The 12,493-nt window shown below is 27.0% G+C and overlaps 1 protein-coding gene across 14 annotated transcripts in view; it reads left to right on the top strand.

The window, feature by feature from the left end:
- LOC129916819 (neurogenic protein mastermind) overlaps positions 1 to 12,493 on the top strand; it is a 222,790-nt gene that overhangs the window by 147,836 nt on the left and 62,461 nt on the right. Inside the window, exon 2 of one of the 14 annotated variants that reach the window (XM_055996983.1) lies at positions 9,164 to 9,212. The exons of the other annotated variants lie outside the window; for them this stretch is intronic. Within the exon in view, the coding sequence (XP_055852958.1) occupies positions 9,196 to 9,212 (17 nt within the window). The 5' untranslated portion in view covers positions 9,164 to 9,195. The remainder of the gene's footprint in view (positions 1 to 9,163; positions 9,213 to 12,493) is intronic. 14 annotated transcript variants of the gene reach the window in all.

The following is a 12,493-nucleotide window of genomic DNA, read 5'->3' as shown; positions in this document are numbered from 1 at the left end:
AAAAATACAAGTTACTACCAGTCTTTTTTTTTTTTTTTGTATAATATTTGCGTTTGATCATCAATTTGATTTTTTTTTTTCTAATTACCATGGAGTTTCCCCGAAAACTGGAATCTTTTATGTTTCCATAGATACAAAAAAAAAAAAAATCGTATTTCAATTTTTTTCACATTATTTTGATTCCAAATATATAAAATAATATAAAAAAAAAAACTTCTAACAAAACCACTGAAAAGTTAATTCTAGTAATTCAACAAAACACAAAAGACGAACAAAAAGAAAAAAAAAAAAAGAAAATATATACTGCGCTTAGAAAATGTTTTCAAATTAAAATAATGAATATGTGTTGTATAGAACTCGCGGTTTGTCTTTATCTCTTCTACTCACGTAAGGCTTACAAAAATAAGAAAAAAAATTAAATTTGCATAAAATTTCAATTTATTTTACGAAATAAAAAAAATATACAAAAAAAAAGTGTAAAAACACCGAGTGTGGTAAAAACAAATACAAAAATAAAGAAAAAAAAAAAACGCAACAGATAGGGGTTCTAGGTTGAGTTCAGAATTCGTCTACTTTTTTATTTCGCTATCTTGTATTTTTTTTTTTTTTTTGTTTTTCTAGGGACAATTTAGTTTTACTTTTTTTTTGTAATTTAACCTTTGTGTGGTTGGGTTGGTTTAGTATTTCAAATTCAATGTTATCGTGTCGTGGGAAAAGGGCGGCGAACAACAATTCATTTTATATATATATTCCAGGAGCTTATCTTGGTTACATTATTTTTTTTTTATTTTCTTGTCATGTAAAAACTTTCCATAGAAACAAGGCAATATTTTAATCGATGTTTACTGTGCATCATTGTGCCATGGATAGGTTCAATTCTCACAGTGATTTAATGCTGCACATTAATGATGTTGATGTGAAGTTCAATGTCTACAGTCAATATTATGTATTTACATTTGTAATTGAATTTATTGGAAAAATATACAAAAACTAAATTATTTAAATATTGTTTTTGTTTGTATCAATCGTATTGGAAGCTCATTTTAATTCAATTGAAGTGCATCTATTTTCGATCAAATGTCAACAAAAAATTTTTGTTTACGAAAATTTGATATATGTAGGTAGTGCGTTTTAGTACTAAAAGTATGTAAAATTTTAAAATGATGGAAAAATGATTATGTACATAGCTCTCAACTTAATTGAAGGAAAAAAAAACAAATTTTCAAAGATGTTCTAAAATTTTAGTACTAAAACAATTACAATTACTTTCTAGATGTAAATTTTAGTTTTATTATTTTTTTTTTATGCGAAAATAACTTATTACTAATTCTACTTTATAAAATGATATGAAGGTATTAAAATAAAATAGAAATTAAATATTTATAGCACAAGAATTTATAAAATTGATATTGTACTAAAATTAAGTAAACTTTCAAAAGCTTGTTTCTTTCTTCAAGAAAGGTTTAGTAATACAACAAGTATTTAAAAGTGTACTAAATTTTAGTACAAAGCAATTTTATGACGTTCCAGTAGAAGCTTATTTTAGTTTTATTAAATTATTTTTTCCTTTTTTTACGAGAAGATACATACAATTTAATGCACTTTATAAATATATTTGTACTACAATTAAGTACATTTTAAAAGAACTAAATTTTAAGAGAAAATAAAAAAATTGAAATGGACCCCCTTTCATTAAATCCAGAGATAGATTTTTTATACTTTTTTATGTAATAAAATGTGTTTTAGTGCTAAAAATGTTTGATATTAAAAAATTAAGCACTAAATGAAATGAAACATTAATTTTAATTTCAAGTAAAAAAACCTCTTTTAAAGTGTTCTAAATTTTAGTAAAAAAAAAAAACAATTTTTTTTTGCAAATAGGCAAATTTTAGTGTTATTAAATTGTTTTTTTTTTTTTTAATATGTTAAGATTCATAGAGCAACAAATTTATTTTAGCACTAATTTGTTTTAGTACATACAAAGTTGACAATTTTTAAAATAATTAGATAATTCAAGAAAAAGTACTATTATATTATTTCTATTACTAATTGTTGTTACAAAAATAAAAGGAGTATGTACGAAATCTTAGTAGGTACTAAAACTAATTACCTACACAAAATACATATGTTTTAACGTGACGTTTTATAGACTATAACCAGCAGACAAATTATAGTTGTTATAGAAGTTATAAGGCAACAAACATGTCAAAAACATTACCCTTGTTTTTGATACATATTATATTTACCTAAGTTAAATTTCAAAAAAATTCGGGGGTACATCATAAAAATGATTGAAAATTGAAATCTAAGTTTTTCAAATATAAATTTGGTTATTCTCAAAATAGTAAATCCCCCCCCCCCCCCTTCATTTTATCCCTTGTTACCCTTTTTTAAAATGATTTAAATTTCTGTGGGTCGCAAGCTGAAGATATTCTTAGCCAGTTTTTGACAAAAATGACATTGATTTGGTTACAAATGAAATCTCCTGACAACACCACACCCAATTATATTTATTTAGTTGAAAAAAGCTCCTTCAATTCCATATAAAAACAATTACAATTGCCATCTAGGTACCTATAGCAATTGGACACATCCCTGGTGTGTTAAATTATCTGTAAATCGCCCTGTTAATTTAATCCCCGATTAAATCTTACTCAATTCCAATTGTATATGTGCGGTATTATCTTTTTTTTTGTTTTTTAATATTATAAGCCAATGGGTTATGCTGTTATAATACCCTCGTAGTATAGTATACTCTCAACAGAAAAATTCTATATTCACACATTTGTATATGGACTAACTATTACCTATATATGAATGCACATAACAGAGGAGTACGAGTATACTAATGAATGCGTTCTTTTACTCTTGTTTTTTTTTTTTTTTTATTTTCTATCTTTTTAATCCTATTTGACTGGATCACGTAATTCTGCTGCCAATGGAGAATAAAATAATGCGCACAAAGGAGTCTATTATATTCATTCAAAAAAAACCCCACCCATATATTCATTCACATTCACCACACTACCACAAACATCATCATCATCATCATGCAAATAACACACAAAACGTTCGTCGTTCGTTGGAACGTTTTATTCAATCTCTTCATCATCATCATCAACATCGTCGTCGTCATCAGAGCATCAGCAACGAAATGAAAAAAAAAAAAAAAAAAAAAAAAAATGTCGAATAGGGGTTGTGTTGGGTATAGTGGCAAATCCTCTATATTTATCATCCCTTCCTCACAAAAAGCTCTAGTTGGGTAGGTCATTGCCATTTTGTTTCTTTATTTTTATTATTATTTTTTTTTTTATTCATTTTGTGAATCTCCTCTGCCTATACGAACATTTTTTTTTTTCAGAAGTCTCCGAAACTAACACTGGGTCTATAGAACATGAAAGGATGTTAGGGGATGAAAAAAGCAAAAAAAAAAAAAAAATATCCTGCGAAGGAGTGTTTCCGGCGTAAAACTCTCAACGAGATTGATATAAAAAGTCGAGCGGAACTCCTCAGGATCAGGATGACTACATCAAACATGATGTTGAATGATTAGCTTTTATTTTGAAATAAAAAAAAAAAAAAAAAAAGAAGGAAAACATCCTAGGGAACTCTCTTTAGATATTGATTAAACCGAGAAGCCTAATTTTTCCCATAGCGTGTGCTGCTGCTGTTGCTACTGCTTCTGCCTTGCCTGTGCAGCAGAGACTTGTCAAAGGCCTACAAGCTTTATTTTATTTTTTTTTTTTTATTATTTTTTAACTCACAAACCCCAGACACCCACCCTGTGATTTAAATGGAATCCTATGGAATTCTGATTTTTTTTTTTTTTTTTTTTGAAAAAAGGACGAAAAGTCTATATAAAAATTAATGAACAAAAATGATGAAGCAGCAGCAGTAGAAACTTTTTCATTATCCTCTGCTATGCAGTATATAGCCTGGCCATCGCATCCGATTCAATAGGGAGATGTTTTGCAAAAGCTGATAGCGCTGCTCTGGCTCTGGTTTCTGCTGCTGCTTCTGATGCTGAAACTGTCTTCCCTGGGGGAATTTTGGTTTTTTTTTCGAAAAAAATGTCCGCCGCAGAATATTTTATATAAAATTTTATTTTTGCTTTATTTTTTTTTTTTTTTTCGTTTGCTTGCTTAATTGTTGGCATGAAGCAGTTGCAGTTTTAATAGAAAATTGGGGGTCGTAATTTTACTACTGTATTTAGTGGAATGGAAAATATACAGTTTTTTTTTTTTTGTTTGGATATCAACAGTAATCGATTTCAGTTTTGTTTTTGTTTTTTCTTTTTTTTTTGTGGTTCAGAGTTATTACATTTTTTTTTATAAAAGGACGAGGATAGGAACAGCTGTGGCAACACATGATGCAATTTTTAGTAGGTTTTTTTTTATGTATATGTAGGATTTTTGTTTCGTTCATACAATTTATTTTTCGTTCATACAATTGGACAACTATTCCCATCAGTTTGATCATTTTCCCTCGAAACTATTATGATTTAAAGTATTAGTAAAAAATTAAGATTTTTGATTCAAACTTTTAGAAACAAATTTTGCTTTAAGAGGGCACTAAATATGTTTTAATGTGACGTCATATAGTTTATAACCAGCAAATAAGGAAGCCAATTCACACAATTACTTATTTTTTAATTTATGAAGAATTAGTTTCGTATTTATAAGGCAACAAACATGTCAAAAACATAACCCTTCTTTTTGTTACACAGTTTATAAATTTGATGAAAATTCAAGGATTCATCATAAAATTTATTAAAATTTAGAATCTAAGGTTTACAAATACAAATTTGGATATTCTCAAAATAGTTTATCCTCCATTTCTCGAAACTAGTAGGTTAAGAGCGCAATCATCATTTTTCAAAGCTTAAATAAAGACGAAAAAACGATAAGGTGCAAATATTAGCTACTAAATTGGGCGTGATAGAGTCTTTACCATATTTTGTTTTTAAACTCGCCTAGAAATCAAATTCTTTATATAAATGTGGGCGTGGCAGAGGCGTGAAACATTTATTAAAATAAGTAAAACTGGTTTTACAATTTTGTTGCAAAGTCAATTTATATTGAAAAATCAATTTTGTCCACAATCGCCATACAATCGACGCACTATGCGGCGTTCCTCAAGGTTGTTATTACGGTCCATATATGTTTGTTTTAGCCACTGATGTTTTTGAACTAATTTTTCCTCAATATGATTTAGATACATACGAGTTAAGTAAAAAAAAAAAAAAAAACTAATTTTGATTTAGAAAAAAGCGATTGTCGCTTTGATCATTTAATAAGGTAGTTTTTTTGGTTTTGCATTTTCAAAAAGGAACTCCTAGTTGTGAACCCAAAAACCCAAACCGGAAAACGTATAGTTGCTAGTTGCATTTGTTAACTTTGCTTCACAAAAAAACACTGTTTATTAAATAGAAACAGTCTCCAAAATTACATAAAAATGATGAAAAATCATGGTCAATATTAATTATAGTAAATCAATGATGAACTTTAACATTATTTGTAAATTTTAGTCACCACAGGAAACGCATAAAAAGAAGCTGGCAAAGAGAGCTCTGTGAAGATTCAACTGCGGCCTCAAAATTTTTGAACCAATCTAGTCTAATTCGTTTGCCCACCTTTTGTCTATGTTCCCCAAAAATTATGTAGGTACTTTCTTATAAAAATTCAAGTTTCTGTCGTTTTTCCATCCCGACACCAAATTTTGTACTAAAAATTTCTAGAAAAAAAAAAAATATATATATATAAAAAAAAAACGATGATTTTTGGTGGACAAACGAAAGAAGTTCGAATTTTTGAAGAAATTGGGGATTTTAATGGATTTTCAAAGAAAAACATTAAATTAAAATTTAGGTTTGGTCTTATAAATACATAGTTAAATTTCCAATCGCAAAGTGTCCCACCAGTGACAAAAATTTTACCCACCCCTGCCATTAACAACTTAATTTTTTTTGTAATTAAAGACAGTAATTCGCCTTTTATTATAGATGCTACGAATATTTTGTGTAATAAGTCAAAGAATTTAAATAAAATATTTCTACGATACTTTTCCACCCGTGACAGTAGCAAATACCCTATCTATTCTAAAAAAAAAAAAACAATATCAAGTGGACATATTTTTCTTGGCACTGATGAAAATCTGTAAATTTTGTACAATTATGAGTAGAGTTTGTAACAAAAACAATAAATAATAATTTTTCAAGTGTCCCACCCGTGACGATCGAATGCCTACTTTCTCCTACTTAATTAGATTTTATGAATCCGAAATAAACTACAAACATAACCTTTGGCAATTTTTGTATTTTTTCTAATACTTATTATGAACTAAGGCTCTTAAACAGTCAGTACTAAATTTGTACTAAAAACTGACTTAAATTCTCTGTATTTGATTTGCTCTTGGCGTCATCACAAAATTGCCATATTATATCCCCTTAAACAATATTTTCACATTATAACGATTTGATTTATTTAACAATCAAGAAACTTCTTCTACTACTTTTGTATGTTGGCAAACAGCAACAGTATATAATATAAAATAAAGCAAACAAAAAAAAAAAAAAAAACAAATCCCATTAAAAATAACTTCAAGCTGAATATCATCAAATCATGTTTTCTCTCTGCATATGAATATTAAAAAACTTTTCTTCTCAACTGTTCACTGGAGTTTTATGCATTTTTTCTGTTATTTTTTTTTTTGTTAGCAAAAGGCAAAAAAAAAAAAAATACATCACATCATGAGAAAAAAAAAAAAACGTTCACTATTATGCAGATTGGAGAAAATAAAAACTTTCATATGATGGGCTTCAAGCTGCACTCGATTGGGGTAGGTTCGTTCTCTTCTGTTCTGGGCGTCAAAATAAAAATCCTGAAACTATATTATTTTTTTTCCTAGATTTGAGGAATAGTGGAAACATAAAAGTTGAAGACGGATGATTTTTTTTTTCTTCTTTAGTTTTTTTTTTTTTTTTTTTTGGAAAAAGAACATAGGCAAAACTCTCACCATTCAGCAATGTCCTTTTTTCCAAATGGATGTTGAATGATGGTGTGAGAACATGTGGATGTTTTTTTTTTCGCCTTCGTTTCTTGTTTTCAACTTTTCTACTCGTTCATCTTGGTTTTAATTAATTTTTTTGTCATTTTTTTTTGTATTATTAAAAAATAATACAAAAAAAATATACATAAAGGATTTGTTGTTTTTACGTCTTTCGGTCGTCAGAGAGCTATCTGAGCGTGTGTTTATATATGCGGGATAGAAAAGAAAAACCCAGAACCATAAAGTAGTCAGGAGCAGCAGCTAAAAGATCACCGGTAGATGGCAATGGTATTACGGTGGGAGTTGTTTTGTAGCAACGGGTAGGAATAAAAAAAAAGAGAGGAGGGACGAAAAAAAAAGGATAAAACAGAAATCTGAAACTTCTGGTATTGTTGGCATAATCGTTGTCGTCATCAGCAAAACGAAACGAGTATTGTATGGTTTTGAATCACACAAAACCCATCTCTTGCCATTGCTATTATCATCATCGTCCTTACCATCTCTCCAAACCGTTCTTCTCTCCACCACCTACAGTGGAGATGGTATATAATATCACAAACAGCATCATCAACATTGCTAGCATATCCTGGTGCAGTTTTTATTTAATTTTTCCTTGTTTTTTTTTTTTTTTTTTTTTTTTTTCTTGTATTATTTCAATGCTATTCTTCTTCTGATTTTTTTTTTTTTTATTATTTTTTTTTGTTCTGTTTGTTTGTGTTTCTACTCGTTTTTGAATGCTTAACAGCAGCAGCAGCAAGCAACAGTATAGAAAAATTCTATGTGAAAGCTTTTGAAGGATTAAAATTTAAATTGAAATGGAAAACGAAATTAAAGAAAGAACAGAACACAGAAAAAAAATATAAGTTTTTTTTTTTTTTATAACTCCTCTTGCAAAATAATATCATATTTTTCTTTTATTATCATATTTTTTTTTTATTTTTTGTTATATTTTATTTATACCCATTTTTATATGACGACATCATATTCATTTTCTTTCTTTTATTAAACGAAAAGAATAGAAGATAATAAAAGCAATGGTGGTGATGGTGAACGATAAAGATGAAGGTGGAATATAGTGATTTAATTAAATGAAATCTTAAGTAAAAAAAAAGAATCGGATTCAATTGAGTTTAAGGTAATTTCTTTTATTTGAAAGGATTCTCCTAGAAGAAAGTACTAAAAACTTTTAAACCAATTTTGCTAAGTGAAACAGTATTTTAAATGAAACTATTTTGTGTTAAACTATAGTTTTTTAAAGTTTGAGGTAATTTAAAATTAGGGTGATTTTTATTTGAAAGGATTGTACTAAAAAAGTACTAAAAACCTTAAAATCAATTATTGTTAGTGAAAAAATATTGGAATGAAGCTAGTTTATCATTGTATTTGGTCACGCGTTTAGAATTTTTTTGTAAATCGAGTTTTAATTAATTTACTTAAGAGGATTGGACTAAAAAAAGGATTAAAAACTATTAAATTAATTTGCTTGGTGAAACAGGTTTACGATTCAAAATTTTTTCTTTGTTTATTTAACCACGTTTTGTTTTTTTTTTAGTTTAATGTATTTTTTAGAATATACATAGTAATTCTTATTTGGAACGAATGTACTAAAAAAGTACTAAAAACTATTAAAAAAATAATGTTGAGTGATTTAATGCTATAAATGACACTTTTTTCTCTGTTTATTTGGTCACATTTTTTTAAGTTTAGGTTTGTTTAAGATTGATGTAAATTTACTTAAGGGGATTGTACTAAAAAAGTACTAAAAACATTTTGAAAATAAATTTTGAAAAAAAACAACTTTTTGTTTTTTTGAAAATCGTCGATACTTGAGATCAGTCTTCGTATAAGGGCCTTAAGAATTCCCAAAAGGCATAATAAAGTTCATGATTCTTATATATAATTTTCTTAGTAATGCATTGCAGTAACTTCTTAACACTTATGCAAACTGAAGGGAACTATTATTTAAATGATATGTCAATCACCCTTTCTTTTCTTAATATATTTTTTTGTTTGTTTATTTTTACTGTCATTTTAATTTAAAATAAATAAAAATTTAATTTTATTTAATAGTTTGAATTATTTTATCTAATTGTTAAATTTTCATTTTTATTTTCAGGTGAGTTCTAATGGCCAACCGTTCTTAGGGGGATGTTTATGTTTGAAAGGTAAATTTTTGTCGCTTAATAAATAAAGAAAAATAGTTATTTATTAGTGATTTCTAAATGGTAGATACAAATAGTTTTAAAAAATTCACAAATTTGATCAGATTTACCAGTTTATAACTTTTAAGGCTTTCGCGGTTTCTTACAGACATAATTTTAATATTTTCGAATAAGCCGCGTTTTTTTTTTTTTCAATTTAAATAAATTAAATGAATTTTAAATGGTCTTAACTTAACTCGCACAAAATTTGGCTGTTTTGATTTTGGATATTTATAAATAAATAATTTTATTTTGAATTGATGACTTTATAAAAAAACATTCCATACTTTTCAAGAATAAAAGTGGCCTACAATTTTCTGCCAAAATTAAAAAAAAAAATACATCGAATCATTAAAATTTGAAAAAAAGCAAGGTATTGAAAATAAAGGATTTTTGCATAAATCTTTTGCACGAAAATCTTGATTGTAAGGATCTTTAAACATTTTTTGTATTATTTGACACCTTGGTTTCTATCTTAAATGTAACGCTTTTGCCAAATTAAAAGATAATTATCTAGACACTTTAGTTCTAAAAAAACCTATTGAGATCTTCTACCAAATTTAAAAAAAAATACAAACAAACCAAATTTATGGCAGCTGATATGACATTTTTATTACAAATACACATGTAACGCAACCCTCCGAAAAAAACACCCTTTCACCCAAAACTTAAGAAAATTTTGCAAACCCTTTAGATTTTTGATTCTTATAATAAACGAAACTTTAACTTTTTCACCAAATTAAAAAAAAAAATAAATAAAATTTATGTCAGCTGGTTTGAAACCTTTTTCACACATAAATCAATCCCTAAAAAAAATCACCCTATAACGAAAAATATATTTATCCTATTAATGAGCTATCAAATATTTTATAAAAAAAATCCCTTAAACTTTAATCGAAACGTTAAAAAAAAACTAAAGACGTGACGCTTCCAAAGATCACAGCACACGACAATTATATTCAAGCGTCATAACTTTTAATTAAGTCACACTTTCCTTAGCGCGATTAGCCTTTGACTCATACCGAAACTCATTTTTCCATCTAGTTTAACAGCTTGTTAAAATTTATTTCAAAATCTAATGAGATTGAAAGAGAAAATAGTTTCAATCTTATCTTGACAACAAAATATAAATAGTATTTTGTTAATCACCCTCCCAATAACCCACTCAAATAATATAATAGCGTACTCAATTTTTTGATACTCAGTTAAATCCCCCCTTCCAACATAAAAATTAGTGTTCCCTAATTTAAATAGATTAAGCAATACAATTTAGTTTATCTACGTGTCAAACATCATGCAGTGTTTTAGTCTTTAATTGAATTTATGTTGTCTATGTGTCTATTTGAAATGACTGAAAAGAGTAGTAGATCTAATACAATCTTGACAAAGTGAGAACACTGCCAAACTTTTCATTCTCTTTATTGCTCTCACAATAAATGATTAAACGTTTAGTAACACTCAGTTCTCAATTTTAACAAAAATTGATATAAAAAAAAAAAAAGAAAGAAAAAAAAAAAAAAAAAAAAAAAGCGAAAGCTTTTTTGTGCGTCTTGATTCGTCTGATTAATATTTTTATTTATATTTTTTTTATTGTTTGTTATTTCTGTTTTCACTTTAGTGACTCCCAAAGTTTTGTACTAATATTACAGCACACAATCAAGTGAATAGGTTAAAATATCACTCAAAACACACATCACTCATCAACTCATTAAAAAAAAAAAAAAAAAAAAAAACTACTACAAAAATGATCGACAAGAAGCCGGACTCTTAACTGACTGGGTGGTAGTGGTTCTTTGGGTAATTATTTATGAAATCGTCAATGATTTGAGTTGAGATCACATTTTAAAGAGTTACGAGTTAGTTTAACGATGGCGCTTATTGTGTACTAAAAACATACATTTCATTTGAGTGAGTGAAAGATATTAGAAACAAATTGACTAAAAAAATTACTACAACAACAACAACAACAAAATTCATAGTCATAGTCAAGGTGGATTGTGACTTAATAGATTTTATAAATTTAGCTCTTTGATATTTATTTTGAGTACATTTTTTTTTTTCGTCTTTTTCTTTTTCGTGTTTGAAGACAAAATTTATGTTTCTGTTTTATTTTTTTTTTCGGGTTTTGTTATGAAATTTGAAGTTTTTTTTTTAGACTCGGATGTAAAAATAGAAAAAAAAGTAGTTACTCAGCGTCATCTTCCGGTGACAGGTGCGTTTTTATATTTTTTTTTCTGTCTATTTTTTATTGATAAAAAATATTGAGTGTGAATATTAATAAAAATTGGTTCATGTTTTATGATTTGAAATAAAATAATTCTTAACGGTTATTTGCTTTGTTTTATTTTTTTTTTTGTTTTAATTTGGTTAGCAAAAATCGATAATAAATTGATCAGTGACGTGCATTTATTTTCGATTAGCTCAATAATTTGAAATGAGTACAAAAGAGAGAAATCAAAAATAAATTGTGAAATTACTAAAATTGAAATTAGTCACTCTTCCTTGCTTGGTAATTTTTTATTAAATTTTCAAGTGTACCTTACCCATTTCGCGCTAAAATTTTGATCATTTTGGAAGTTGTACGAAATTGTTCTCACTCAATTTGGAGTAAAATACAAGTTTTTCGTCGAGTAATCATAGTTTTTAATTTTTTTTTTTAGTGGAAAATAAAAAAATATCTTATCGATAAAAAAGTATATTTTAGTGTTTGTGTGTGTTTTAGTATTTTTTATAAAATACTCGTAGTTATTAAACTGAACGAAAGCAAAACATTGGGATCTCTTATTCTTTGAGTTTGAAACTCAAATTTATTATTTTTCAGATAAACGGATATAAATTATTATAAAAGGCTTGCAAATGTAAGTTTTGTATTTTTTTTATTGAAAGTATATGAAAAAATATTAAAAATATTTTGAAACAAATAGAGGCAATTGAGGGTAACAAACAATCCATTCATAAAAAATTTAATAAAATGGTGCAAAAAATTAATATAAAACAAAATTTGATATCCTCAAGAAGTAACTTGGCAAATAGTTTTCATTGTTTGTCTAAAAAAAAAATCGGTGGAAAGAGTTTTTTTTTGGCGGGCGAAATGGAAACTAAAATATAGAACTAAGGTCCTTATAAATATTTTTGTTGAAAGAGTGTTTTTTTTTTGAGTTATTTCTGATAAAAAATATCAAAACAGCTGCCATAAATTTGTTCTTTTTTTTTAACTTTGTCGAAAAGCTCGATTTGTTATTAGA

The sequence above is a fragment of the Episyrphus balteatus genome, chromosome 3 (genome assembly GCF_945859705.1).
Source record: "Episyrphus balteatus chromosome 3, idEpiBalt1.1, whole genome shotgun sequence".
NCBI lineage: Eukaryota > Metazoa > Arthropoda > Insecta > Diptera > Syrphidae > Episyrphus > Episyrphus balteatus.
Note: the sequence above shows the minus strand (reverse complement) of the source record. Positions and strands in the feature narration are given on the sequence as shown.